The following is a 24,542-nucleotide window of genomic DNA, read 5'->3' on the forward strand; positions in this document are numbered from 1 at the left end:
ATGGGTTCTGAGATGTCTAACCAACCCGATGTGAAGGGTTGGGTAGGTGGGTTGTTGGGACTATTCTGTTCTCCCTCCGATGTCTTGACCTCACCTCTGCATGTCCCCAATGAAGTCTCCGGAAGGTTCCAGAGTGAACCTTCTCCATTTTGGTCGGTCACAAGCCAGGATCTCCCATGAGTCTGGGGGGATGCTTCGAGGACATTGCTAACCCATTCCCGCGTTTCCTCCTGGGAGTCTCCTGCTGTGGCAGTTCAGAGTGGCGCAGTTGTTTCAGGAGTCTTTTGTCACTATCCAACATATTCATTAAATACAGGGTGGGGGGGGGGGGGGTATTCTCTGTTATGCCGGCACCCGGGGGGGTTTCCCGACGGCATGGGGCTGCCCCACAACGGGAAACCCCATTGACCGGCTGGAGTAACGGAGAAACCCGCTGGCGGGTCGAAGCAGAAATATGGCGCAGCAGGGCGGAGAATCCAACCCATCGTGTTTGACAAAGTAAACATTGAATTTTAATCCTTCATCTCCTTGATTTAGGTACTGACCGAATCGAGGCCTCGAATTTAGATGGCAGCATGCGCACAGTCCTTATCTGGGAGAACCTGGACAGGCCCAGGGACATTGTAGTGGATCCACTTGGAGGGTTTGTTCAGTTGTCATTGCTACGTAGTTTAATAATTCAGCTATTGTTATTTCACAGCATTCATTACACGTCCAGAAGAATTTCACTTATTTATTGGTAAAATGATAATTTCATATTCCATTTATGTGATGATTCATTCAAATGAAGGCAATTTTTTTAATCTTTGGGTTGTTTCCTGTTAATCAGAGTTATCTGACCCCAAACTAATTTGGTGATTAGATTTAAGTAGTGCCATTTTACTGGTCTCAACAGGAAATGTCTCCGAAATTAGGTGCAAACATTGAAGCTGATGGGTGCAATTCAAGCAAACGATTTTTATGTATCATTTTGGGCGGGTTTGGAGAGTGTTTCCTGCCGGGCTTTTAGGTGAGATCCACATCAGTGTTCACTCACACTGTTAGAGCGCGTTCTAACCGGATGGTAACAGAGCCCCGTAACGAGCACGTTTAGCGCCATTGGGTGTTTCCCAACGAGGCCACACTTAGTCCCATTTCCTGCACTGAGAAGCTCCACTCTCGTGAGCCGGGTGGATCCTGGAAGAGGGATCACCCGGCATCTACCGGCCCCGCAGCATTGCCTTTCGGGTGCAATTTGGGCAGTATACCACGCCCACGGTCACTTTCCTGGGCCTTGGGGAGTTTCCCCCTGGTCTAGCCCACAGTAGAAATGTTTTCAGAGGTGGGGAGTTGAACCCGCCGGCAAGACCAGCTCCTCAGTGATCGGGCCACCATTTTGAAAGGGTGCCCCGATCTCCAAGTGCGCTTGAGCGTCCCCCACACCCCCACCGAAGGGCACTCCGCAGACATGGGCATTACCCCCCGCCCACTCCGCCCAAGAGAGGATACCACGCTATGGGGTCAGTGGGGGCCTCCTCCTTTCCAGGCCCCTCTTCCCTCCTTTTCAGGATCTCCCCTTAACCCCCCCCCCCACAACCTTTATGAGGCCCCTTCATAGCCCCCTTCACCCCAACACTCTTCATACCCCCCCCCCTTTTCATGGACATGGCCCCCCTGAGGCCCAGACCTTGGCAGTGCCAACCTGGCAGTACCAAGGTGCTTGGGGGAGTACCAGGGTGCCATCTCGTCCAATGCCCAACCACCCGGGGGTATTCATAGATAGAACATAGAACAGTACAGCACAGAACAGGCCCTTCGGCCCTCAATGTTGTGCCGAGCCATGATCACCCTACTCAAACCCACGTATCCACCCTATACCCGTAACCCAACAACCCCCCCCCCCCCCCCCCCCCCCCCATAACCTTACTTTTATTAGGACACTACGGGCAATTTAGCATGGCCAATCCACCTAACCAGCACATCTTTAGACTGCACGTTCTATGATTCAATGACCTGTGACACCCCCTGCCCCTCCAGGTGCTGTTACAGCTGGTCCACGTTTGTGTTTGCCCAGTACTACACAGTGCCTTGGCGAGGTCTCTCTGGTGTGTCGGGTGAATCCCAAGCCACATGAGAATCTGCCGAATGCATAGTTAAATGAGCCATTTGCATATCTGGCTCTCGCCTAGCGAGAGTGAGATCCAGATCGCGGCAGCTCACGAGGTTCCGTTGAATCTTGCTAGACGTTTCGAGCATCGCAAGTCTCACGAGAGGCCTCTCACAAAGTTTAACAGTCCTGTCCCGACACCAAGTCGGGCGGGACGAGGCCATTGAATTGCGGCCAGCTGTGTGGGACGGGATTTCAATGCTTATGATCCCAGAATTCCAGTTAGCTCTTGGTCTTTTTCATTCTTTCTTTCTTTGCAGGTACATGTACTGGACAGACTGGGGAGCCAATCCAAAAATAGAACGTGCAGGGCTGGATGCCTCTGAGCGGATTGTCATCATCTCCTCCAATCTCACTTGGCCCAATGGTTTAGCCGTGGACTATGAGACCGAGAGATTGTATTGGGCTGATGCAGGAATGAAGACAATTGAGTATTCCAATCTCAATGGGACTGATAGGACGGTATGAGAACAGAATCATCAATTGTTTCATTCTGAAAATGGAAGAAAAAAGGATATAGACAATATTGATTCTAATTATCTTCATTGCTACGTTAAATTTGCTCGACGTTGAAACATTAAATTTTGTTTTAGTCCATCTGTAGCCGGTGCTTATATGTAATAGGTTAAATGTAATAAATATTTAATGGCCGGGATGCTCCAATCCCGCGGCCAAGTTCTGACGCTGGTGTGAAAAGCGGCGCGAGCCACTCCGCCATCAACAGGCCTCGAGTGGCAGGTATTCACTCCTTCCCAGGGGGCTAGTACGACGCCGGAGCGGTGTCCGCAGCTCCAGCATCCGAAAGTCGGCGCACCACAGCCGGCGTGAGTCCGCGCATGCGCGCCACGACCGCCGCGAGTTCGCACATGCGCTTGGGTTCCTGTCTCCGGGCAATGTGACCTACAGGGGACCGGGGTGGAGGAATATAGGCCCCCCACGGAAGTAGCCCACCCACCGATTGGTAGGCCCCGATCGTAGGCAAGACCATCATGGAAGCCCCCCGGGGTCAGATCCCCCCACCCCACCCCCCAGCCAGGACAGCCCCTGCAACCAGAACTCCGAGGTCCCGCTGGGTGGGTCCATACGTAACCCAAGCCGGCAGGACTCAGCCCGCGGCGGGGGGGGGGGGCCTTCAACGGCCCCGACTGGCAGGGCGGCGATTCCGCGGGCACCCGAGTCGGCGGGCAGGCGTCGGGACAGCGTGGCGCGATTCTCGCCGCAGGGTCGGAGAATCCCGGGCAATGAGTCCGAATCCCACCATGGGCTTTCACAGTAACTTCGCTGCAGTGTTAATGTAAGCCTACTTGTGGCAATAAAGATTATTAAAACCATAGCAGGGGGAGAAAAAATATAATTTTTGATCAGCAAAATTCAGTGAACACTTACAGCTACTTATTTTTCTTCACAAAAATATGAATCCCTTTGATTAAGTTACTGGAGTTTAAATATAAGTTTGAATTCAATAAAAACCTGGAATTCAAAGTCTAATAATGACCATGAAAGCCATTGTCGATTGTTGTAAAAGCCCATCTGGTTCACTAACGTCCTTTGGGGAAGGAAATCTGCCGTCCTTACCTGGCCTGGCCTACATGTGACTCCACATCCACAGCAATGTGGCTGTCTCTTAACTGCCCTCCGGGATGGGCAATAAATGCTGGCCCAGCCAGCGACACCCACATCCCGTGAACGAATAATTAAAAAAATAGTCATGCAGAATATTAATTGAATTTAGTTACTCATTCAGGACAAAACATAATAGGTTCTTAAAGGCAAAGAATAATCATGTCTTATCCAGCTCCAACAGATGGATCGTTTTTTTGAAATTTGTATGAGGGCAAATATATTTGCGTTGTCTCAAGCTTTGTACTTTTGAGGTTACATTGCAAATCCATGTGCTTAAATCAACAACGATTCAACATGGTCTAAACTGTCTTGTGTCCCGGCCCCCGCCCCCCCTTCCAATTCTCTTCCAGGTGCTGATTGGCAATCAGTTGCCTCACCCTTTCGGATTGACTCTACATGAAGATAAGATTTATTGGACAGACTGGCAGTCAAAGAGCATTCAGAGTGCAGATAAAAACGATGGCCTGGGCCGACTGATGCTGCGAGAGAACCTGGAAAACCTCATGGACATCCACATGTTCCATCGGCACAGAACACCAGGTAACGAAAGAATGATCAGCCCCTGGGCGAGACAAGCTTTGAAGTAACCTGCTATTTATTTGACTGGATTGAAGAAACCTTTTATCCTGACAGTATTACATTCTGAAAGATTTATGCCTGATTTATTTACTTACAGTGGCAACCGTGTGTAAAATAAACAATGGTGGCTGCAGTCACCTGTGCCTCCTTGCCCCATTGCCCAAGGCGTACAGCTGTGCGTGCCCCACTGGCATCAACCTCCTTTCAGACGGAAAAACCTGCACACCTGGTAAGCCCGAACTCCCCTTTCGGTTGGCGGCATGAAGCCATTTGAATTGACAAAACCTGTTACCGACCCAGGGCGTTACGAGGGTGAACCGAATAATTTTCTGGAAAAGGTGGATAATGATTGTGCGGAAACTTCCTCCTCGCTGGGTGTCTCCGCGCAGTGACGTGCTGACATTCAAAATTTCCATTTGAAAAATTCTTCTGAGTCGTAAGCTGAACTGTATTTGAACTTCAGTGGGTATTTGTAGCTGAATTACGTCGTTATCGTTGACCATCAGATTGACTTGAGTTGCTCGGTGTGAACATGGCTTTCCTTGTTTGCTTTTGTCACAGCACATGGGCCCTTTGGTGTTAGTATCTAATAGGTTCTGTTGATGGGTGTTAAACACTGTGCCGCTTAAGGTTATAAAGTGAACAGGTATTGGGCATTGATTCGTTAATTATACTCAGGTGTGGATATAATCTGTGGCAGCACTGGGGAGAGGTTGTGTTAAAGTGGGAAATGAGATAGAAATGTAGAAAATGGATGCAGGAGTAGGCCATTCGGCCCTTTGAGCCTGCACCACCATTCAATATGATCATGGCTACTCACGCAAATTCAGTATCCCACTCCTGCTTTCTCTCCGTGCCCCTTGATCCCTTTAGCCGCAAGGGCCACGCACAGCTCCCTCTTGAATATACCCAACAAACTGGCCCCAACAGTTTTAGGTGGTAGAGAATTCAACAAGTTCACAACTCTCTGAGAGAAGACATTCTTCCTCACCTCAGCCCTGAATGGCTTATCCCTAGTCCTGGAGAACCCCAACATCAGGAACGTTCTTCCAGCATCTAGCCTGTCCAGTCCCATTAGGAGTTTATATGTTTCTATGAGATCCCCCCTCATTCTTCTAAACTCCTGTGAGTGCAAGCCCAGTCGATCCAGCCTTTCTCCATATGTCAGCCCTGCCATCCCGGGAATTAGGCTGGTGAACCTTCGCTGGACACCCTCACGAGCAAGAATATCCTTCCTCAAACTCGGAGACCAAGACTGCACACGATAGCAATAAACACACTACTAAAGCATTCGAGTTTCCGTGCCTGCTTTACAACCAAGCTTTGGAATTTGCTCTGACATTGGGAACTGTCACGTGTCTAGAATAAACACTTCAGAAAGCTAGGAAATAGCCTGCTCCTGAAAGGTTAGCATTGTGTTTTCAGTGAAGTTTAGTGACTGGAAACATCATTTAGCAGTTTAAGAATTTCATTTAATCTAACTGCGTGATTCTTTCATTTTAAATCCGTTTTCTCCCATATTTCAGGAATGACCAGTTTCCTCATATTTGCACGGAGAACAGATATCCGAATGGTGTCACTCGATATTCCTTACTTTGCTGATGTGGTGGTGCCTGTCAATGGATCAATGAAAAATACAATTGCAATTGGCGTTGATCCCAAAGAAGGTGAATTTTAATTTGTTCCAAAGCTTTGTGCTGACATTTTTTTTTTGGAGAAATAAATGACTGAACATCATTGAATCATTTATTTATTCATCGCTTTCCCATTGCTGAATCTAAGCTAGAATTGTATTTTGTTTGATTGTTGAGATTTACTAATGTGGGGGTAGAATTAGTCCCCTCGGACGCTGTGGGATGCTTTACCAATCAATAAGTTTGTGCCTGGTCACCTATCACAGCAACACCTTCTCACACGATCTCCATATCCCTTGATTCCATTAGTATCCAAAACTCTATCGATCTAATACTTGAAAATGCGAATGAATGCTGGCAGAGACACACAAAACCTCTGGAATTGTTTACGTACAGGATTCCAGTTATATTTTTCACCAAAGTCTTGGAAGAAAATCAGAGCTTCTCACCCTGATTAAAGCTGCACAATGCTGTCCACGCACAAAACCAGGCCTAGGACTGTGGGGTGGGGGTTTCTGGTTGCACCCACCCCGAGATTGGAAGTTCCCGCCTGAGGTCTTGGGACCTTTCAATGGTCCGTCACATTTACCGTCCCACCCATGACAATTCCCACTGGCATAATTACCCCTATAAATATAAACTTTATCAATAGTCTAGCCTTGTGACTTTTATTTTATTCGTTCATGGGATGTGGGCGTCGCTGGCTGGGCTGACATTTATTGCCCATTCCTGAGGGCATTTAAGAGTCGACAACATTTCTGTGCACTGGAGTCACATGTAGGCCAGACCAGGTAAGGACGACAGATGTCCTTCCCCAAGGGACATAAAGGAGTGCTAAATGGCTCACGGGCTCAGATTGTGAAAAGATAATGAAAATCTAATTGGTAAGTGTTTTCTCCCAAGTTGAAAAGGCAGATTTACAGCTGATGGGCTCAATAATATTCAAGGACCAAACAATCTATTTCCTTGAAATTTGGGGCCTCTTATAATTTCGGTATCTATCATCGAATTAGAGAGCTTCCAAACTTGCCAATCTTGTTCTATGAAAAAGTCCTTGTTTGGGGTTCATGTTTTGTTACAACTTTATAGCTATTTTTTTTGGCAAGCTTGAGTTTGTGTGGTGGTTTGCACATTGGCGTTAGACTGTGTGGAAACTCTGTAAGGTATGTTGTTGTCGTCTTGTCCACAGAATGAAGAGTATAGAGTATTTGTTAAATTTGCTTTTCGAACACCTTTTCATTCAAATCTATCGAATCTTCATTCTTAGTTCAATGAAATGAAATGAAATGAAAATTGCTTATTGTCACAAGTAGGCTTCAATGAAGTTACTGTGAAAAGCCCCTAGTCGCCACATTCCGGCGCCTGTCCGGGGAGGCTGGTACGGGAATTGAACCGTGCTGCTGGCCTGCTTGGTTTGCTTTAAAAGCCAGCGATTTAGCCCAGTGAGCTAAACCAGCCCCAAAGAGTAGTTTTTGAATAATAAGTTGCATCAAATAATTATCCCCACCCTTTTTTTTCCACACTTAACCGGTTCAGCCATCCCGTCCCTTCCATCCCTCCCACCAATCCTATCCGCTCCCTCGTGGAAACAATTTCTCCGGCCAGGGTAACTTTGTTTTTTGGATTCCCTTCTGTTTCACTGGATGGGATTTTCCGGTTGAGACCATCCCTGGACCGGAAATTCCCGTCCAAGGTCGACAAACCTTTAAATGGTCCATCGAATTGCCTGTCCGCTCCCCACCCCCCCGGCGATGATTCTTGCAATGGGCAGGACCGAAAGATTTACCCCAATCTTTTCAGCTCTGTACCGACCCTCGCGCCCCCCCCCCCCCCAGGCCACTCAGCCAGCAGCACAACAAACCATAGGCAGCCGCATATGGCGCCCAATCCAAACAGTCCAGTCAGACAAAACCTATTATTATATTAGATTTAACTAAAATGCCTCGGCACCTTCACATTTGGCAGTCATTCAGCGCAACTTGAATCAATCTGTCGAGAACAGCTCTGTTATTAGAAATCTCAGGTTTGTAATGCGACAAGTCACATTATCAAACTGTTTCAAAACAAAAGCTTATGTTGCTAAATACATCAGAATGAGTTAGCTGTGACCTGTGATTTCATTCCCACTTGAACAAAATTGTTTTTTGCTGACTGTCTTATTTTTATGGTTTTGCCAGTCTCAGCACTTTTTGTCTTTCTGCGAATAAAGCGCACACACATAAACAAACAAGCAGGTCGTGGAACTCTTCACAAATTGACCCTCTCACCGGCGGAACTGAAGAATTGTCTTTCTGTTTTAGGGAAAGTGTATTGGTCAGACAGCACACTGAATAAAATCAGCAGAGCCAACCTGAATGGATCGCAACAGGAAGACATCGTAACAACAGGTGAGGGAGAGGGGTCAGAGCCAGTCCGCGCATCTCATACCTTTGTGCTGTAAGATTCAATAGAACCTTCAAGGAAAATAAAACTGCTCTGATGGCTGTGGTGGCTAGGGAGCATTAAGTGGACTGACGAGTGGAGGGCCCTGCCCTGTTTATGTCCGTGACGGGAAGGTCTGTGTATCGCCTTTCTGGCCCCTGCCGATTCAGACATGGGACTCGTCATTGCAGTTATCCCCAGCAAGCAAACCATATTGGAATGTTTGTGGGCTCTCATTGGGCGGGCCGGTGGTGGGGGGGGGGGGGGGGGGGGGGGGGGGTATCCATTGCCCGCAGGATCGAGGGATCTGATATTGGGAATGGGATGGGTGGGGACCTCTGTTGAGTCACGCTTACCATTGTTGCAGAATACCCCCACCAATTCCTGTGACTTGAGCCCATTGACAATCCAAGGCCTCAGAGAGGTGTAGTATCAATAATGGCCACAACCTTCCCAGTGGCGCTGCTGAGCAACAACAGATGTCAGCCTCTGATTGGCTGGCGGGACTTTCCTGGATCCTGGGGAAGAACCCTCTGCCGGCCTGTCAAGTTTCAGACTGATTGTTCATTCAGTGGGCCTTCCCAGAAAGAGGTGACACGGGGAGGTCATGGCGTAGCGGTATCGTCGCTGGACTAGTAATCCAGAGACCCAGGGTAATGCTCTGTTTGATTCCCACCATGGCAGAGGGTAGCATTTGAATTCAACAAAAAGAGGTGATGCAAAGGTCTTGGCAGCATACCCGCTGGCAGCAGAGAACACCGTTAAATGGCGCCCAATGTCCGTGGGGCTGCATTTTGTAGTGAGCAATATTTATTAGGTATCTAGCTTCTCTACTAGTAGCAGGCCATAGCAAGTTTATTCTGTTCACAAATCAGCCATTATTTGTGCTCCTGAGCTTCGTTTGGGTTTGCACAAGCTGCTTGGACTAGCACAATGATATGGCACCAGATTGATTCTCCTCTCTGTGGCAAGCAAGCTATTGTAACAAGATATAATAGCTTGGTTTTCTTGACGGAATGAGAAATGTTTGCTCAGAATAAATCTGCTGCTGGAAATGCGATAATTATTCCAAAATAAGCTACTGTTGGAACGGTACATTTTACAGATGGTGTTTCCTCAGGGTTAATGACCACTGATGGGTTGGCAGTGGATGCAACCGGACGCAAAATATACTGGACTGACACGGGGACGAACAGGATTGAAGTTGCTAATTTGGACGGAACAATGAGGAAAGTTCTAATCTGGCAGAATTTGGACAGCCCTCGAGCGATTGCTCTTCATCATGAGAAAGGGTGCGTAGGCAGGTCCTAATAACCTGTTGGTATACTGTTCAAATGAGTGGTAAATTATTTATTTGGTTATTGTAATCTTACTTATTCATACAACCTAAATCTATAAAAAATAATTTTGTTGAGAAAAGGTATCAAAGATTAACTCCATTATTAAGTGGATTTGTTTTATTGCTCTGTGCCTTCCTGTATTGAGTGACATACTGCGAGCTGAATAATGTGAAGAAATCTGCCCTAAATATTTAAAATCCCGCGAATGTGTTTCGATTGTTAGTGATGCCTGTCTGAGGTGTCAACTTGCCTGAGCCAGTAGCAGCGTTGCCTCTGGGGCAGAAGGTTCAAGCTGTTCTCCGGTTCTAGAGGACACGGTCTGGAAGACACTTCAGTGCTATAATGAGGAGGTGCTTTGTTGTCAGAGATGCCATCTATCTGATGAGATTTTAAACTGAGTCCCTGTCTATTCTTTCGGGTGGATTTCAACAACACCTTGGCACTATTTGAAGAGGAGGAGGAAGTTAAATTGAACAACTCTGCATAGAATTGACAGCCCAGAATTCTTTCAAGGATCTGGCAAATATTCAAACTACCACCAACACTGGCAACAGTTCAGTTATCTCATTTACTATTGTGAGCTGCCGCAGTGTGTAGATTAGTTGCCACATTTGCCTACAGAAATAAATCACAGTAAGGCGACCTTATTGAGACATATAGGATTCTCCAGGGGCTTGATAGGGTAGATGCCGAGAGGATTTTGCCTCTTGTGGGAGGGTCTAGGACCAGAGGGCATAATCTCAGAGTAAAGGGGTCGCCCATTTAAAACAGAAATGATTTAATGCCATTTAATAGCACTTTTCACAACCTATCAGCTTAAATGGCGCACAGACCTCTCCTTGCCAGCACACCTGGGAAATGGCACCTCTGACAATGTGGCACTGCCATGGCATTGCACTTAAGGCATCACCCGTGATCAGGGTTTCCCAGACCTTTTGAGCCATGGAATCCCTAGTGATCTCCCAAGAGAATTGGAGAGCCTCAAGCATTCTCATAATGTCAATGCTCCTTTATTTTACTTCATAGTCGGAGCGAACACTGAAATCAAATATAAACAAGTATTTTCGCGCTGTATCATGGTAATAATTAGGGCGGCAGGGTGGCGCAGAGGTTAGCACTGCTGCCTCATGGCGCTGAGGACCCAGGGTTGACCCTGACCCCGGGTCACTGTCCGTGTGGAGTTTGCACATTCTCCCCGTGTCTGCGTGGGTTTCGCCCCCACAACCCAAAGATATGCAGGGTAGGTGGATTGGTCGCACTAAATAGCCCCTTAATTGGAAAAATATAATTGGGTACTCTAAATTTTTTTTTAAATTATAATATTTGTAAAGTTCCCTGTTTAAAAATATTTATTTTTTAAGCGGAGGAATGATGCTGGGACGCTGGACAGCTAATTCTAATAAGGAAACATGCACCTCTCTCACTCCAAACACGCAAACTCACATCTCACACACACTCTCCCTGACACACACAAACACACTCACCCTCACACACACACAAACACACTCGTCCGCACATCCTCAGATACACGCACTCACCCTCACAATCCTCACAAACACACTTACACACCTCCCGCCGAGGCCCAAATCTCCCTCTTCCCCCTTCCTTTCCTGAGGCCCGAAGCCTACCCCCTCACTCCTTTCCTGAACCGCACCCGCTCCTTTCCCAAGGCCAAAACCCCACCCACTCCTACCCCGAGGCCTGAATCCCACCCGCTCAATACCCGAACCCCACCCATTCCTTTCCTGGGGCCAGAACTCCACCCGCTTATTTCCCAAATCCCGAACTGCACCCCCTCCTGAAACCGCAGCTGCTCCTTCCCCAAGGCCTGAATCAGACCAGAGGCCCTGCTGCCACCTATAGGCCATGTCCAACCTCCCCTCGCCACCGTCACCCAGCTTCTGGCTAATTCGTCTCCTGCCAGATCCTGCCTTACCTCAGGTTATTCCAGCAAAAAGTGAGATGGAATAAATCGAATGGGCCAATCAGGGAGAGTGTTCTCGGAGCACTGAATATTGCTGCAAGAGGTCGAGCCCTGATTCACCCATTTGAATTCTCTTGAGTCTTTTGGCACTTTGAAACCGGCATTTACCAGTCACATGACAACCGCCAGCTTCACGGAGCCCCTGGACACCCCTCACGGACCCCAATTCGGGAACCCCTGGCCTAGATTGTGCTCTTCAGATCTGGTCTAAGATTTGAACCCATACCCTTCAATTCAGAGCCAAGAGTGTCACCACTGAATTAAGGACAGCAGCAGTACCTCCAGCTCAAAAACCAAAGTAATTGGCTGTGAAATACTTTGATACATCCTCAGGATGTGAAAAATACGATATAAATCCAAATCTTTCATGTTTCCCTCTGCCATTTTAACACATTGACTAATTGCAGTAAATTGTTGCTATTTTAACACAGTTGTTAACGCGTTTATTTTAAGAACATAAATCTCCCCATTCTCCGATAGGCAATAACCTTGCTGCTAGCCAGCCATTCAAAATTTGTCCCTTCAGAAAGAAGAGGCTGTTATCTAATATTTCATAGTTATGATGCAGAGTGTTGATATATTTCTATTGTGTATTGCTAGGTACATGTACTGGACAGACTGGGGGGAACACGCCAAACTGGAACGGGCTGCAATGGATGGGTCAGACAGAGTGGTTCTTATCAATAGTAACCTTGGCTGGCCCAATGGGCTGGCCATTGACAAAGTGGGTTCCCGGCTCCTGTGGGCTGATGCACACACGGAGGTACAGAGAGTCTTTCAGTGCCAGTATCAATACAGTAAATAGTTATATATTTTATATGTGTAATGTAGATATGTTTGTGTGTGTGTATATGTGACAGCAAAGTGCTACTTTCAGTATTTCCCCAAGCGTGTTTAAATGGATGTTCTCTTGTCCTCCAGTATGATATCACTCCCAAAGCCCTGCAAGAACATTGGGTTGAATTTTCTTGGAAATCGGTAAAGGCTGATAGCGGGTGGGAAAGTTGGCATTGACGGCCACTTTCTCCGCCGTATCGTCCCACGCTTAGAAACAAATAAAATCAAGGGGTGGGTCCCATGAGGTGTCACTGACAGAGTGGCCTCTGATTCACTCGCCCGAGAGGGAACTTAGTCCCTTGAGGATCGGGGCACCCTTTTGAAAGACCATCTCAGTGTTGAGGAGTTTACTCTGGAACTCCCTGCCCCTGCACCCTCCCTCTGGCTGTGCCCGCACCCCCCACCCCACCCCCCCCCCCCCCCCCCCCCCCCCCAGGCTGTGCCCGGGCATGGCTGTCTCCCCCTAAGCGATGCACTGCTCACCAGGTGCACACCTCATGAGGGTAGTCCAGTTTCACGCCGGCCCCCCCTCACGCTGAAGTGGACGCTTTTTCCGAAGGGGGTGGTGGAATGATTCAGGCAGAGACGTCTTGATAATGAAATGCTAATTAATTTAAGTGATGTCACCGATATTCAACGTCAGGAAACGGGCCCTGTCACTGATGGGGCGCGGCCACAATCGCGTCAATCGTTCACGTTGACGTGAGGGGCGATTTAGTTGCTCTCACAAGATTTCCCTCTCCCATCGCTGAACCCGCCTGACCTATTCGGGAAGGGAAAATCCCAGCCATTGTGTTTTTCTCAATGTACTTGTTCATGGGATGTGGGCACCATTGGCTGGGTCACTTTTATTGCCCGTTCCTAATTGCCCTCGTTATAATCTGTATTCAACCTGGAGCACAGCTGTGAATGGAAGTCAGTGCTGTTATTTCCTGTACTTTGCTTTGTTATCCTTTGTTTGGCTTGTTTGAAGAACTGTCCCTGAGAAGAAAGTTGGTGCAGTTCATGGTATTTATCTATTTTGTGCGCAGCGTATTGAAGCTGCCGACCTGAATGGCGCTGACCGCCGTACCCTAGTCACACCAGTCCAGCACCCTTACGGCCTGACGCTGCTCGACCCTCACATTTACTGGACAGACTGGCAAACTCGAAGCATCCAGCGAGCTGACAAGAACACAGGTGGTGACATAATCACCGTGCGAGGCAACCTGCCAGGGCTGATGGACATTCAAGCCATTGACAGAGTTCGACCTGTGGGTATGTCATATTCAACGTTGTCGTGGGTTGCTTGCTAGTTAGTCTCTGTTCAACATGTGGAGGATCAGAGTCTCTCATATTGATGGGCTGGTCAGGTGAGCAAAAGAGTGGCAAGTGGATTTTAACCCTGAAAAGTGTGAGGTGATGCAATTTGGGTAGACTAGCAAGGCAAGGAATACACAATGAACGGTCAGGCGCCAGCAAGTACAGAGGATCAGAGGGACCTTGAGGTGTATGTCCATAGATTCCTGAAGGTAGCAGGGCAGGTAGAGAAGGTAGTGGGATACTTGCCTTGAGATATCATATATAATATTAACCTTTATTTTCACAAGTAGGCTGACAGTAGGGCAGCACGGTAGCATTGTGGATAGCACAATTGCTTCACAGCTCCAGGGTCCCAGGTTCGATTCCGGCTTTGGTCACTGTCTGTGCGGAGTCTGCACGTCCTCCCCATGTGTGCGTGGGTTTCCTCCGGGTGCTCCGGTTCCCTCCCACAGTCCAAAGGTGTGCAGGTTAGGTGGATTGGCCATGATAAATTGCCCTTTGAGTCCAAAATTGCAATTTGTGTTGGGTGGGGTTACTGGGTTATGGGGATAGGGTGGAGGTGTTGACCTTGGGTAGAGTGCTCTTTCCAAGAGCCGGTGCAGACTCGATGGGCCGAATGGCCTCCTTTTGCACTGTAAATTCTATGATAATCTATGACATTAACACTGCAATGAAGTTGCTGTGGAAAGCCCCTTTGAGGCATAGAATCTAAGAGCAGGGAGGTTATGGTGGAGTTGCACAAAACGCTGCTAAGGCCACAGCTCAGAGTACTGTGTGCACGTTCTGGTCGCCACACTATAGGAAGGATGTGTTTGCACGAGAGAGGGTGCAGAGGAGATTCACCAGGACGGTGCCTGGGCTGGAGCACTTCAGCCTTGTAGAGAGATTGGCGAGGGTGAGGTTGTTTTCCTTACAGCATCGCGCAGACGGCGCGAACCGCGCTTGAGTGGTGGCCGTCTTTCGCCTCTGCCGGGCGGCGGAGGGGAAAGAGTGCGTCTGTTTTGGACGCTGACCCGACGATCATTGGGCACCGATCGCGGGCCTGTCCCCTCCCGAGCACAGTCGTGGTGCTCCCGTGCCAATCGGGCCTCTAGATGCCCCAAACGGGCATCTGACGCCCGTTTCATGAATGCAGCGACCAAGTATGGTTGCTGCCGTGGTGAAATGGGCGTGAAGAGTCGGCCCATCGGGCTCGGTGAATCGCCGGTTGCCGTGAAAAACAGCGAGCGGCGATTTTTCCGAGCCGGGGGGGGGAATCGCTGGGGGCGCCAGTGGGGTGTAAAAAATGTCAGGAGGCCCTCCCGCGATTCTCCCACGCCATGTGGGGAGCGGAGAATTCCGCCCAGAATATAGGAGCAGGAGTGGACCATTCGGCCCTTTGATCTATCTTCCTGTTTTTGCTACCCAAGTGCATAGCCTCCCATTTATCCACATTTACTGCGTCTGCTGTTCATTTTCCCACTCACTCAGTTTGTCCAGATCACACTGAAGCATCTCTGCATCCTCCTCACAGCTCACTCTCCTACCCAGTTTTGTGTCATCTGCAAATTTGGAGATATTTCATTTAGTTCATCATTGTAAATAGCTGGAGTCCCAGCACCAATCTCTGTGTACTCCACTAGTCACTGTCTATAACTTGGAAAAAGACCCATTTATTCCTACTCTTTATTCCCTGTATACCAGCCAGTTTTCTATCCATCTCAATACATTACCCCAGTTCCTTGCGCCTTGTTTTTACACGCTGATCTCTTATATGGGACCTTGTCGAAAGCCGTCTGAAAGTCTAAATAAACCACATCCACAGGCTTCCCCTTGTCAACTGTACTGGTTACATCCTCAAACAATTCCAGTAGATTTGTCAAGCATGATTTCCCCTTCATCAATCCATGCTGACTGTCCGATGCTGTCACTGTTTTCCAAGTGCTCTGCTATTAATTCTTGGATGGAATCTAGCATTTTCCCCCACTACCGCTGTTAGGCTGACTAGTCTATAATTTCCTGTTTTCTCTCTACCTCCCTTTTTAAGTAGTGGGGTTACATTAGCTACCCTCCAATCTGTTGGAACTGGTCTGGAGTCTATAGAATCCTGGAAGATGACCACCACTGCATCCACTATTTCTAGGGCCACTTTCTGAAGTACTGCAGGCCCTGGCGATTTATCAGCCTTCAATTCCATCACTTTCCCCAACGCCATTTCCCTGCTATTACTGATTTCCTTCAGTTCCTCACTCTCACTAAACCTTGTGCTCCCCAACATTTCTGGTGCATTATTTGTGTCCTCCTTTGCGAAGACAGAACCAAAGTATGTATTTAGATGGTCAACCATTTCTTTATTCCTCATTATAAATTCTCCTGTTTCTGACTGTAAGGGGCCTACATTTAACTTCACCAATCTTTTTCACATACCCATTGAAGTTTTTATGGTCAGTTTTTAAGTGCCCCGGAAGCTTACTCTGGTACTCTATTTTCCACTTCTTAATCAATCCCTTTCTCCTCCTTTTCTGAATTCTAAACTGCTCCCAATCCACAGATCTGCTGTTTTTTCTGGACAATTTGTATGCCTGCATGTAAATACGAAAATGCGGCATCACCAAGTCAGTGTGGAATTGATCAGAAAGCTGGAAGGGTGGAAAATGCCAGTTGTCACTGGTCTAACCAACCCTAGTGGTGATTTTGGTCTTTTTCCCACCGTGTTCACAGTAATGGGCAATGGACAATTTGAAAATGGTGGCCCGATTGCCACCTTACAGCCCGAGGTGGTTCCTCATTAACATGGTGGGATCTTGTTGAGATATTTAAATTACGTCCTTCTCATCTGCTCTGCTCAATGGGATTGGACATCGACTGGCCGGTCCTTAAAGGAACTGCTGCACATTACTCCAAAAAAAACAAGAAAATCGCTGGACTACTGATTTTGTTTTTTGGGCTGAGAATTGGATGTGTGTTCTTCCTGGGCCCAAAACTATCTACCAACCAATTATCAGACCCTCTGTGGCCCCACACCAGATTGCTTTCCCCCGTCCTCTCCACTATAAGTACCTACTTCCAGCTCGGCTGCAGGCAGTTGACTCTCGCTGGGTGCCATCAGCCACACAGTGGAATCGTTCTAGCCGCTGCCGAATCAATGTGCACACTCTTAAAAACTCCCTAGTGCACGGTGTTATCACATTTTATATGGGAAGTGGCAAATATGTTGACAATTCAATCATTTTTCACTGAAATTAATTGGAATTCTTCAGAAATTGAAATCAAACCATTGGATTAAAAAGTTACAATAGGGAGGCGGGCGGATGGGGGGAGACACGGGACTAGCCACGCAACAGAGAGGAGAAAGAAAGGGTGGGGGGAGGGCCGGGGGTGGGGAGGAAAAGAGGGAGCGGCAAAAACACACAAGTGGAACGTGAGGGGCAGATAGGAAGGACAAAAGCAGCAGATGACTGGCTCGTGGGCAAGCCAAGGCCCAAACCAAACTCTACATAAGGGTCTGTAAATACATGTCTTGGGTGGACCTGGATGGATCCTGGCCCCGGGTCACTGTCTGTGTGGAGTTTGCACATTCTCCCCATGTCTGCGTAGGTATCACCCCCACAACCCAAAGATGTGAAGAGTAGGTGGATTGGCCGCGCTAAATTGCCCCTTAATTGGAATATTTTTTAAAGGGTGTCTTGGCCATGTTGGAGAATGTCAAATAGGGTTTAGCACAGGGCTAAATCGCTGGCTTTGAAAGCAGACCAAGGCGGGCCAGCAGCGTGGGTTTAATTCCCGTACCATCCTCCCCAAACAGACACCGGAATGTGGCGACTAGGGGCTTTTCACAATAACTTCATTTGAAGCCTATTTGTGACAATAAGCGATTTTCATTTCATTTTCATTTCATTTCATTATAGAACATAGAACATACAGTGCAGAAGGAGGCCATTCGGCCCATCGAGTCTGCACCGACCCACTTAAACCCTCACTTCCGCCCTATCCCCGTAACCCAATAGCCCCTCCTAATCTTTTTGGTCACTAAGGGCAATTAATCATGGCCAATCCACCTAACTGCATGTCTTTGGACTCTGGGAGGAAACCAGAGCACCCAGAGGACACCCACGCAGACACAGGGAGAACGTGCAGACTCCGCACAGACAGTGACCCAAGCCGGGAATCGAACCTGGGCCCCTGGTGCTGTGAAACCACAGTGCTTAACCACTGTGCTACCATGCTGCCCTAATATGTAAGCAAAGTGTGCCTGTTAGAGGGTGCTCACAGTCACAGTTATTGATGGCATGTTCCTCTGTGGTGAATATATGTGTAGGTTTAGCAACATTTTGTAAATTGTTGGAGACAAAATATGAAAACTCAATAAAAATATTTTCCCAAAAAAAGTTTCAATAAGCTATTCAATTTGTTTTGTGCAATAATTCAAATTGAATGACTTTGGTCTTGGTGGCACAGTGGTTAGCACTGCTGCCTCACAGCATGAAGGATGCAAGTTCGATTCCAGCCTTGGCTGACTCTGTGCGGAGTCTGCACGTTCTCCCTGTGTTTGCGTGGGTTTCCTCCGGGTGCTCCAGTTTCCTCCCACAGTCCAACGATGTGCAGGTTAGGTGGATTGGCCATGCTAAATTTCTCCAAAGATTAAGTGGGGTTACATGGGTAGGGCGGAGGATTGGGCTTTTCGGAGGGTCGGCGCAGACTCAATGGGCCGAATGGCCTCCTTGTGCACTGTAGAGATTCTGTGATTTAACTAGAGAAACTATATAGAAATCGGTTGAATTCTCGGTCCTCTGCTTCCTGTCTTAGAGTTCATTGATCATTCTCAGAATCCAGTTTAACAGATTTCACATTAGTGCTTTTGCACTTTACTGAAAGAAGTTTTGATTTGCTCCTGTACAGGTTTTAACAAGTGTAGTGTCAGGAATGGGGGCTGCAGCCACCTCTGCCTTCCACGCCCCAGTGGCATCACCTGCGCCTGTCCGACAGGAATCCAGATGAAGAGCGATGGGAGAACCTGTGACAATGCTCCGGAGACTTACCTCCTGTTCTCCAGCCGGAGCAGCATCCGTCGCATCTCTTTGGACACAGCCGATTACACAGATGTGTATGTTCCAGTTCCTGAGTTACATAATGTCATTTCTCTGGATTATGACAGTGTGGAGATGAAGGTTTATTACACAGATGTCTACCTGGATGTGATCAGGTACGAACGTAGCATTGCCAGTGAGTCACAATTCAATGTCTTTATAACCCTACGAAACCAACCAGTGACTGCATTGATGCTGTTACTGGCTCTGACCCTCAATTGGAAAGTTCCGTCGACTTTTCTTCCAATTTCTACCCTTCCCTTACCTTCACGCGGTTCATCTGTTCCACCCTTCCCTCCTTCGCCTTCTCTGACTCCATTTCTCACACACTGACCTGTCCGTTCTGCTGAGAAATGTACCCAATGAAGGTGAGAAGTTGTTCCCTCAACGGGAAACAGCTGGATGTTGAGCCCTGATTCTGTTACACGTACACCTATTGGGCAGTTTTCTTAGTGACCAATCAGAGTGCGGCCATCTTGTTAAATTCACCAGGATTTGGTGTTTTGGGATATAAACAACTAAATAAAAATTTAGTTAATATTTTTTCACTCTTATCTGGGACAGTCCCTCAGAAAGGCAAAAAAAATGCAATAAGCAAACACTAAAGCTTTCCGAGTTATAAATAAAACTGCACAATGTCATTCCGCTGATTTTTAATATTTGATACCTGATGTTCTTTAAGGGGCTAATCCTTGAGCCAAACTGACCTTCCTTGTCTCGGTTTTATTAGTTGAAGGAAATAATTGACTACGGTGTCTCTGATTAAAGAAGGGGAAAAAGGGCAGCACGGTGGCCTAGTGGTTAGCACAACCGCCTCACGGCGCTGAGGTCCCAGGTTCGATCCCGGCTCTGGGTCACTGTCTGTGTGGAGTTTGCACATTCTCCCCGTGTCTGCGTGGGTTTCGCCCCCACAACCCAAAAATGTGCAGTGTAGGTGGATTGGCCACGCTAAATTGCCCCTTAATTGGAAAAAATAATTGGGTAATCTAAATTTATTTTAAAAAAGAAGAAAAAAAAAGAAGGGGAAAAAAGTTCCGCCCACTATCTGGTGACTCCTGTTGACATTTAGTTAAGGCGAGAGATGAGGTACGCTGGGAGATTTCCATTGGAAGCAGTGAGGAGAGTTTTTTTGGTGTCAGGCACACCGGCCCAGACCCCAAAATTTGCTCGGGTACCGGATACAAACCCCAATCTTTTTATTTCATTTGTAAAACTGTGAGGAGAGTATACTTCCCTCCAGGAGTGATTCCACGCAAAGTAGGGGGATGGTATATTAAAACAACCTTTATTATTATTAACACAGTATTAAACTGTCTTGGCACCATATAGCTCACAATTACCAGATACATAGAGGGCGATTCTCCCAAATGGAGCCCAAGTGTTCGCGCCGTTGTGAACGCCGTCGCGTTTCACGACGACACAAAACGGGCATGGGGACGACCGATTCTGACCCCCCACAGGGGGTCAGCACAGCGCTGGAGCAGTTCACGCCGCTCCAGCCTCCCTTCCCGGTGCCAAATGGGTGCCGCGCTAACCCACGCATGTACCAGTTGGGCCGCGCCAACCTGCGCATGCGCAGGGGACTTCTTCTGCGCGCCGGCCCCGACTCAACATGGCGTCGGTGTTCAGGGGCCGGCCGCAGAGGAAAGTAGGCCCGGGGGAGGAGAGGCCGGCCCGCCGATCGGTGGGCCCTGACTACGGGCTAGACCCCATCGGAGGCCCCCCCGGAGACAAAGCCCCACCCCCACAGGCCGCCCCCCCCCCCCCCCAACTTTTCGCGCAGAGTTCCCACTGGCAGCGACCAGGGGTGAATGGTGCCGGCGGGACTCTGTCGTATCCGCGAGGCCGCTTGGCCCATCCGGGTGGAGTTCCAGCGGCCGGCGCCACGCCATCCACGCCGGCGCAAATGGCGCCGATTCTCCGCAGCTCGGAGAATCGCGCGCCGGCGTCATTGCGCGGTTGAAGCGATTCTCCGGCCCGGCGCAGGGCTCGGAGAATCGCCCCCATAATGCTTAACAATAAAAGAAAGAACTTTAATTTCTAACTGATACCTTCTTTATATCCAATCAAGCAAAACCCATCACAGGTCAAAAACCACTTTTAAATAGAGTTAACAAACACAGTATTACTTGACCATCTTTGGATAGAGATCTTTTGAGAGACTGTTTGAAGAGAGAGATCCTGTCAGATTAATGCTAAATCTCTTGACAGCTTTCTGCAGAAGCTGCTTTTCGGCCTCCAGCTTCCAGAGAACTAAATTGAACTAAGATCTGCCCGCTACTGACCTGGCCCCTTATACCGAGACCATGCCCTGTGTTCTTGATTCTCCAGCCAGCTGAATCGAATCATAGAACCTCTACAGTGCAAAAGGAGGCCATTCAGCCCATCAAATCTGCACCTACCCTCTGAAAGAGCACCCTACCTTGGCCCAATCCCCCGCCCTATACCCACAACCCCGCCTAATCTTTAGACACTAATGGGCAATTTAGCATGGCCAATCCACATTTTTGTTCTGTGGGAGGCAACCAAAGATCCCTGAGGAAACCCATGCAGACATGGGGAGAATGTGCAGACTCCACACAGACAGTTACCAGAGGCTCAAATTGAACTTGGGTTCCTGGTGCTGTGAGGCAGCATTGCTAACCACTGTGCCACTGTACCACTCTTGTGTCTACACTGTCTCGTGGCTGGCTACACTGCCAAGTCCATTCACAATCTTGGATGTTTCATTGCGATCACCTCTCATTCTTCTAAACTTCAAAGAAGATAGGCCCAAGTTACTCAGCCTGATCACAGGATAACCCAGCGACCAGTCTAGTGAACCTTAATGGTACTGCCTGCAATGCAAGTGTATCCTTCCTTAAATATGGCAACGAAAATTGCATAGTGTTCCAACTGTGGTTTCACCAAAGCCGTGTACAGCTGTAGCAGTAATGGCCAACACACACCATTTACCTTCCCAATTGCTTGCGCTACCTGCTTGCTAACTCTTGAGTTCCTTGCAAATACAATCAAGTATCTGAAACATCAACATTTACAGTTTTCATGCCTTTTAAAAAATATTCTGCTTTCTGTTCTTACAAACAAAGTGAATATCTCTTTGTTCGAGTCATTAACATTGATTTTAAATAGCTGGGGCCCCAGTTTAACTGACACTGATGCAATGGGCAGAATGGCCTCCTTTGTGGATGTCGGGCGAGCCCAGATGTAGTGGTGTCCCACTCCCTTATAGTGAGGTGGATGCTGAAGCTTTTTCATGGGACATGGTCAGTTTGATGAGGTATTCACCCATAGGTGCCAGTCACAGTGGTACTGTATGGCAGCACAGAGTTCTCCGTTTCAAGGGACCCTGGGAAAAATCAAAGCCAAGTAGAAAATTACCTTAATGATAGATATTGGGCTGTAACTTCTGGTGAAATAGCAATTGAGTTGGATTGCCACTCCGTTCAAGGCTTTTTAACCTTGAAATCCAGGTACTCCTATCTTGCCTGACCTTCTGACTTATACTAGACAAGATTTGAGCAGTGGAGTTTACCCCCTGGGCCTACAGTCGAGGGTAGCTCAATGACCGATTAATGAGCCAAACCGCTTTTTGCGGCACTCGCTGCTGTAAACCTGTTAAGTTTAAAATTCTTTGATAAGCCAAGGGGAAAGCAAATCTATAAGATAAGATTTTGGGCGACAGGTTTGGAATGGGGGGTGTGCCCTAAAGCATGCCACAGCCCTATGGAATTCACTATAGTTCTCCTTAGTATTCAAGTTATTCCTCAAGGTAAGATTCTCCCAACTGCCTTTTCCTCACAGAATCTAAACTGAGATGGGACACCTGAATCCCTTTGTTTCCCCACAGCTTCTATCCTTTGTAAACTATGCGGTGAAGTTAACTGTGCTTTTTGTCCCATCAGAAGTGCCAACCTCAATGGCAGTGGTATGCTGACAGTCATTGGCCAAGGTTTAAAAACAACTGATGGTTTGGCCATTGACTGGGTCGCAAGAAATCTCTACTGGACAGACACTGGCAGGAATACTATTGAAGTGTCCTGGCTTGATGGAAACTGCCGGAAGGTGCTAATCAACAACAGCCTTGATGAACCTAGGGCAATTGCTGTATTTCCTAGAAAAGGGTAAGCAAAGCTTCTTTGGAGGACCAGGGTCCTGTTCAGTGGGAGGTTGATATTTTGTGTAGCTTTGTTATATTCCATATAACTGCATCAAAGCAACATCCACCTACTTACTGAAATGGAATAATTCTTAGGGCGAGGTGGTGACTTAATCATAGAATTTACATAGAATTTACAGTGCAGAAGGAGGCCATTCGGCCCATCGAGTCTGCATTGGCTCTTGGAAAGAGCACCCTACCCAAGCCCACTCCTCCGCCCTGTCCCCATAACCCAGTAACCCAACACAAGACTAAGGGCAGTTTTGGACACTAAGGGCAATTTAGCATGGCCAATCCACCTAACCTGCACATCTTTGGACTGTGGGAGGAAACTGGAGCACCCGGAAGGAAACCCACGCAGACACGGGGAGAACATGCAGACTCCACACAGTTACTCATGCCGGGAATCGAACCCTGGACCCCGGAGCTGTGAAGCAATTGTGCTAACCACATTATGTTACCCTGCTGCCCACCATCATAATGGTCATATGATTGGACTGGCAATCCACAGGCCCAGGCTCTGGGGCCGTAAGTTCAAATCTCACCATGGCATCTTGTGGCATTTCAATTAAATTAATAAACCTGGCGTATCAAGCTTGTCTCAGTAACGGTGACCAAAATATCAATTGTCGTAAAAACCCATCTGGGTCACTAATGTCCTTTAAGGAAGGAAATCTGCCGTCCTTACCTGGTTTGGCCGACATGTGACTCCAGACCCAAAACAAAACGTGATTGACTCTCAATTCCCCCTCTGAAATGGCCAATCAGTTTCAAGGGCAATTCGGGATGGGCAACAAATGGTGACCCTGCCAGCGACGGCCACACCCAATGAAAAACCGCCAATGTCATTAGAAATAGGGAACAAGTCCAATGTTTATCAATGCTGGGTGTGACTTTATCGTATCGTTCTACAACCCACTTAAAGTTTGAGATGCAAGTGTTGATTTTCCTTCAGCCGCTTAGTGGTCAGCTTCCTCTACAGGCCTCTGTATTAGGTTTCTTATAGTCGCAATAAGAACAAAGATGAAAAATCAACCTTCACTCCATGATCCAGGTTAACAGAATAATACATAGAACATACAGTGCAGAAGGAGGCCATTTGGCCCATCGAGTCTGCACCAACCCACTTAAGCCCTCACTTCCACCCTATCCCAATAACCCCTCCGAACCTTTTTGGTCACTAAGGGCAATTTAGCATGGCCAATCCACCTAACCTGCACATCTTTGGACTGTGGGAGGAAACCAGAACACCCGGAGGAAACCCACGCAGACACGGGGAGAACATGCAGACTCTGTACAGACAGTGACGCAGCGGGGAATCGAACCTGGGACCCTGGCGCTGTGAAGCCACAGTGCTATCCACTTGTGCAACCGTGCTGCCCACTGAATAAGATGAACACACTCCCACCTCTCGACATTCTCTATGTATATCACCACATTGTAGATCATGG

At 47.9% G+C, this 24,542-nt stretch overlaps 1 protein-coding gene across 5 annotated transcripts in view; it reads left to right on the forward strand.

Moving 5' to 3' along the window:
* Positions 1 to 24,542, forward strand: part of lrp4 (low density lipoprotein receptor-related protein 4) — a 437,607-nt gene that overhangs the window by 364,182 nt on the left and 48,883 nt on the right. For all 5 annotated transcript variants that reach the window (XM_038808288.1, XM_038808284.1, XM_038808286.1 and 2 more), the window contains exons 19-29: positions 538 to 643; positions 2,407 to 2,608; positions 4,120 to 4,309; positions 4,446 to 4,577; positions 5,875 to 6,015; positions 8,283 to 8,369; positions 9,524 to 9,695; positions 12,328 to 12,490; positions 13,596 to 13,821; positions 18,745 to 19,048; positions 22,838 to 23,056. In XM_038808288.1, the coding sequence (XP_038664216.1) occupies positions 538 to 643; positions 2,407 to 2,608; positions 4,120 to 4,309; positions 4,446 to 4,577; positions 5,875 to 6,015; positions 8,283 to 8,369; positions 9,524 to 9,695; positions 12,328 to 12,490; positions 13,596 to 13,821; positions 18,745 to 19,048; positions 22,838 to 23,056 (1,942 nt within the window). The remainder of the gene's footprint in view (positions 1 to 537; positions 644 to 2,406; positions 2,609 to 4,119; positions 4,310 to 4,445; positions 4,578 to 5,874; positions 6,016 to 8,282; positions 8,370 to 9,523; positions 9,696 to 12,327; positions 12,491 to 13,595; positions 13,822 to 18,744; positions 19,049 to 22,837; positions 23,057 to 24,542) is intronic.

This window comes from Scyliorhinus canicula, chromosome 9 (assembly GCF_902713615.1).
Source record: "Scyliorhinus canicula chromosome 9, sScyCan1.1, whole genome shotgun sequence".
NCBI classification, from domain to species: domain Eukaryota; kingdom Metazoa; phylum Chordata; class Chondrichthyes; order Carcharhiniformes; family Scyliorhinidae; genus Scyliorhinus; species Scyliorhinus canicula.